This window comes from Haliotis asinina, chromosome 12, assembly GCF_037392515.1.
Source record: "Haliotis asinina isolate JCU_RB_2024 chromosome 12, JCU_Hal_asi_v2, whole genome shotgun sequence".
Lineage (NCBI taxonomy): Eukaryota > Metazoa > Mollusca > Gastropoda > Lepetellida > Haliotidae > Haliotis > Haliotis asinina.
In genome coordinates this window covers 1,249,376-1,255,375 of record NC_090291.1, presented here as the reverse complement: position 1 = coordinate 1,255,375, position 6,000 = coordinate 1,249,376, and the positions used below count along the sequence as shown (strand labels likewise).

General features: G+C 40.6%; 1 protein-coding gene across 1 annotated transcript in view; it reads right to left on the bottom strand.

The window, feature by feature from the left end:
- Nucleotides 1-1,786: 1,786 nt before the first annotated feature.
- Nucleotides 1,787-6,000, bottom strand: part of LOC137257849 (Fanconi anemia group A protein homolog) — an 83,712-nt gene continuing 79,498 nt past the window's right edge. Inside the window, exons 37-39 of the mRNA XM_067795331.1 lie at nt 5,461-5,587; nt 3,813-3,905; nt 1,787-3,504 (exon numbers count right to left, since the gene is read on the bottom strand). Coding sequence (XP_067651432.1) covers nt 3,436-3,504; nt 3,813-3,905; nt 5,461-5,587 — 289 coding nt within the window. The 3' untranslated portion in view covers nt 1,787-3,435. The remainder of the gene's footprint in view (nt 3,505-3,812; nt 3,906-5,460; nt 5,588-6,000) is intronic.

The window sequence follows — 6,000 nt, the reverse complement described above, 5'->3', positions numbered from 1 at the left end:
TACGTTTGTCGTAAGAGGCGACTAACGGGATCGGGTGGTCATGCTCGCTGACTTGGTTGTCACATGTCATCGGTTCCCAATTGCGCAGATCGATGCTCATGTTGTTGATCACTGAATTGTCTGGTCCAGACTTGATTATTTACAGACCGCCGTCATATAGCTGGAATATTGCTGAGTGCGGCGTAAAACTAAACTCACTCACTCACTCACTAATAGTGAGGAGATACGTTGCTCATGAGCGGCCAGATTCGTCACCGTGTTACTTGGCCCAGATCCATTTTAATGGGGCCATCATTGAGGCTTATTAACAAAAGCCATAAAATAATACGCCCTCTATTGCGGAACATCTCAGCCTGACTGGGATAGGTAGTGGAAACCATCACTGAAGACCTACGACGCCTCATATATGACGGCCAATAAGTGCCATTCCATTTCTGTCGTCCTTATAAAACAATTTAATGAGGTTTTCCGATTCTTAAGTAGTGTTACGGCCTGTCTTCTAAACAGGTGTTGCATTTCAATTCTTTATCGGAGAGGCAAACCTCTACACGAGGTTACCCCGACTCCACAGTCAAGCACACATTAAAGGCCAATTAGATGCATTTCCAGAAATCGTTAATCCTGTCTGCTCTCCCAGATGCTCTTTCCGGCAGAAATATGCTCCAATACACACGTGGCATGAGAAAGGCTTAGCTCGGTCTCCGTGCTATGTGTACATGGATTAGACGTCTGCTGGAATAAGCTCCCTTAAAAACCCGCATCTCAAACAGCGGACGACATTGCTTTGGCGTTGCCATATTTCACTGCGGTTGGGAGCGACCTTCTTGTAAACATATATAACCCATTCTACATTATCAGGCGTTATATGCATGTCACTGCACATGAATGTCGTGAGCAAGGTGTGAGGTATGCTTATCACTAGGAGAGATACGCAGAGCGTCCCCGTCAAAGAGATGTTGCTGCCGAGTGAATGTAAACAGTGCGTGGATTGTCTGTATATCCCAACTGCATCCTCTGAGAAATTTCTGCTTGTGAATCATTGTGTGTGTCCTGCTGTCATTCTCCTCATTTATCAGCATGGTTCTTCACAGATCTTGACAGTTCTTGTCTATATCAGAGAAAACGAGAGAGTCCTCTTGTTAACCCTCTGAAGAACCCTCTTGGTGATATATTTTCAACAGTACATGACAGCTGATGTAAAACCACAAGTTGCTTTCTTCCAATTCAAAGAGTGAGTGAGTTTGGTTTGACACAGTTTTTACCACAGCAATATCACACAGGGGACACCAGAAATGGACTTCATACATTGCACCCACGTACTGAATTGAACACAGGCTCCGAGCGTGAAGAGTGAACACTTTAACCTCTAGGCTACCCCAACTACACCTGGCCTTGCATACTCACAACTGATTTAAACTGTGGTCAGCTGCATGACAGTATGAGAGTATGATTGTACGCTTGAACTATCAGCAACAGCAACATAAGATATGACGTGAACAAATTGCACCCAAGACTAACACTCTCTGGATATTAAAACTTCTAAAAACAAACAATTCCAATTAATTTGGAAAGTAGCAGCAAAGAGGGCGAGTGTCCTTAAATCTGATAAATCTAGACTTATTTCATCTGGAGCCTTAGCATTGCACAAGGGGTTGGGAGGGAGTGAAAATACTGCAGTTCAGAGACTCTGAGACAAACTAATTGCACCTATGTGAGTCAAGGGAACCTTAGTTGGACATGGGAAATTTCATTTCTACCTTCATATGACTGACCAACACAAACAACATTTGGTTGTAAGAAATAATGTGTTATTTAGCCATCATGTACAAACGTAACAGTTTAAAGAAATCAGTTAGTACAAAATGAACAACTTCAACAAATACCTTCAATGCCCATAGAATAAAGAAATAACATAAAGTTTGTTGCATAACACTGGTTCAGCCATATTGCAGCTATATGAGATAATGGATTCTGGACAAAACCATCAAGGGAACAATATTGTGGGTACAATATTGCGTATAAATTCACTTAAAATCAACCATGTACCCCTCTGCCCACTGTGACACCTTTGGTCGCCTCTAACAAAAAAGCACAAATTGTTGAATTTTTTTTAGTACCCAATACCCACAAAAGCAAATTCCTCAACATACTGTTGGTAAAATATCCGGGAACAAAAATGAAGGATGGCATACTTTCATGATATCGCTTTGCTTAACATCACTCAAAAACATCATCATATTCATGGCATGATTTCACGTGAAGCTCTTGACTGCACCCAGCAGTAAACCTCCATCTTTGCTCTATTCCTTTTCTTTTTTCCATGAGTATAACTGTAGTGACAGCAATACATTACAATCTGATCCTGTCGACAGCCAGCTGTTTAGATAGAATACATGATGCCAGATCCACAAAACAACACTCACCTACTGCGATAGCATGAGGTATTCCTGACAATAATGATTTCACACCTTGGGCAATCACTTGTGTAAGTGGGTGGCCTAACCTTTAACATCTGTAAAGAGTTTAGCTGTTTTTTAACCCCAAATACAGGTTTAGTGGAGGGTGGTCTCCTGATATAGTGAGTGACAGAATCAAGCCTCAAACCTGAGAGATAACATGGAGATGTAACATGGAAACAGGAACCTTCTAAATCTTTCGTTTTGAAAACTTGTTATTTGAAGATTACACGGAAGCTTCTGAGTTGATACATATGCATTAGACTGTTGCCACTGCTTGTTAACCAGGAGATGTTATCCACATGCTCAGTTCAGATTAAGCAGGAATTAAAGTCTTACTTTCGAATACACCCATTAAATACTGGATTATATGCCAACATGTTGAAATCAAGCTGATCTTTCTCTCATTTCAACGACCAGTATGTTGACTGAACTAGATTAATGCTGTGGTTTGCCTGGAGAGTATCAAGTTTCATGAAAATTAGACAGGCAGATTAATGTCTCATTCCAGGCAACTCATGTTTAACTTTAAAATCACACAAGATCACAAACTAATATACAGATTCAATGTTGCATTTGGACACCTCGTTGCATTGTCATCCATTCACTGCCTCCTTGCCTTCAGTCGGGACAAGACAAGATGGTGGAAGTCAGGTCCAGTTCTCAAGTTACAGTCTCCTTGTATTGTGTCATCCATTCACTACCTCCTTGCCTTCAGTCGGGACAAGACAAGATGGTGGAAGTCAGGTCCAGTTCTCAAGATACAGTCTCCTTGCATTGTGTCATCCATTCACTGCCTCCTTGCCTTCAGTCGGGACAAGACAAGATGGTGGAAGTCAGGTCCAGTTCTCAAGTTACAGTCTCCTTGCATTGTGTCATCCACTCACTGCCTCCTTGCCTTCAGTCGGGACAAGACATGATGGTGGAAGTCAGGTCCAGTTCTCAAGATACAGTCTCCTTGCATTGTGTCATCCATTCACTACTTCCTTGCCTTTAGTCGGGACAAGACAAGATGGTGGAAGTCAGGTCCAGCAGAGGACAAATGAGCCTGTAAACAAAAGCAGAATTATATTACATCACTTAATTATGGAAGGCAAAAGCAAGTGCTTGTGCTTTGGCAAATGTTCACAAAATCGAGTAATACCTTTCAGAGTTTCAGAGTTTCTGAGTGAGTGAGTGAGTGAGTGAGTGAGTGAGTGAGTGAGTGAGTGAGTGAGTGAGTGAGTGAGTGAGTGAGTGAGTTGACACTAGTGTCAACCTTGTGTCAACCCCCAACTTATGCTAATAACCTTCACCTACCATATCACTCCTGTTGCTGTCTGGCAACACTTTCTGCTTCTAAATGAGCACAGTTACCTGATCTAATGACTGTATGCTTTCCAGGCTGACACTGTCGAGCACACTCTTCAGGAACTGTGAACACTTTGACAGATGGCGTAGAGAAATGGCCTGAAATAAGAACATGTACTTATAACATAGACAACAAAACTACATAAAAAAAAGAGATGAAAAATCAAAAACCTTATTAACAATGGTGACAACGATGATAACGATAGTACTGACAATCTTATTGTCTTAATTGATACTGTAAATCATGCAATTCATGCGTCATGAACTTAATGCGAGTGAGGGGGTCTAGTTCTCAAGACTCTGGAATCTGTATTGATGATAAAGTGTCACACCCTGAATTTTTTTATGCTGTTCTTTTCCTTTTCATGTTTGTTATTCACCAAACAGCCTGAACTGAGCTTGTTGTTTACCAAATATCCTGAACTGAGCTTGTTAAGCAATGAATGGAAACATGCTGACGATGTTTTGATTACACTGTCACGTTTGATCACGTAATTGCTTGCTACTATTTGTCTTATGACAACATTATAAACATTGCAGAATGTCCGGTCTGCTGATAAGCGTGAGTGACTTTAAACAATGACCAGTAATTGTAACCAGTGATAACTACTTGTGACTTGACTTGAGATATGTGTAATGAGGTAGTGACCTGTATTGGTGTAATGTGTAGTGTCAACACTTCCACATTGTTACATAATTTGATGATAAATATGTTCAATGGATATGAATTAGTGACACTGAAATTAGCACTCATGGTCAGAATGAAATGCTTCGTTATTATAATACGAGAGTTTTCATTTTTTTGCATTAAAAAGTGCTTGCTTTAGTTTGATGATTTACAGTACATTATCGAGATGAACAATTCAGTTACTCATATGATACCTAATATATGCTTCTGTGCATGTATTAGTTCTAGAACTGCCAGTTATCCAAGTGAGTGAGTGAGCTTAGTTTTACGCCGCACTCAGCAATATTCCGCTATATGGAGGCGGTCTGTGAATAATCTAGTTTGGACCGGACAATCCATTGATCAACAACATGAGTATCGATCTGCGCAATTGGGAACCGATGACATGTGTCAACCAAGTCAGCAAACCTTACCACCCGATCCTGTTAGTCGCCTCTTACGACAAGCATAGTCGCCTTTTATGGCAAGCATAGGTTGCTGAAGGCCTATTATACCCAGTGACGTTCACGGGTAGTTATCCAAGTAGGTTGAAGAAAGTGTCTATACTTTAGATGCCTCATAATGTATCAGGACAAATTTATGACACTTTTATAACATGACCATTTATGCAGCACTGGTTTTCAGCTTAGTATCTGAGACTTCAGTCATCCATAATCTGTAACTGGCAAATTGAGTTACACGTGTCAGCACAACTTGTATCTGTTTCTATGCGACTAGTGATTTTCAGCTGGGGTCCCATCCTGATTATCAATATTTATTATGAGTGACTTCAGTCAAGATAATCCATATTTGATGAATTATCAGAATTTGAATTACATGTACAAGTGCAACTAGTGTCTGGTTTCCTTTTACTTAAATATTTGTGATATATAGTAATCCTGTCTCTTCATTGATCACATAATAATGGCTGCTCCTGCTCCTTGATGGTATAACATCCAGTCCTACATCAGACTACGTTCACATTACCTGATTCCTGGCAGTGTCTTCAAACTGCTGACACACGTGGTTGTAGGCCTGTATTGCACTAGACAGAGCGACAGGAGATGCATCCAACATGTGACACGCTTCGCTTAGCTGCATCTCAGCAGCACATCTGAATACACAGAGAACAGACAGTGAGTGTGGTTTTATGCCACTTTTAGCAATGTTCCAGCGAATGCTTTAATCACACCGCTTACCTAACGCTTGTAGCTAGAGGTGACTAAACGGATCGTACAGTCGAGATCGCTGATTTGTTGAATATGTCATCGTATTCAAATTGTGTAGATTGATGCAGATACTGTTGATAACTGGATTGTTTGGTTCAGACTCGATTATTTACTGACCGATGACATGTAGTTGGAATACTGCATGGTGTTCTTTAAGGTATTTTCAGTAGCTTATATACTCATGAAACCTCATGAAAATTACTTGTGTAAAGCCCTGAAATGAACTGGACTCATCCCTGCAACAACTCGTGATTTTATTACAAATAATCCTGCAAAAAGGTGAAAATAACAAAGTCAT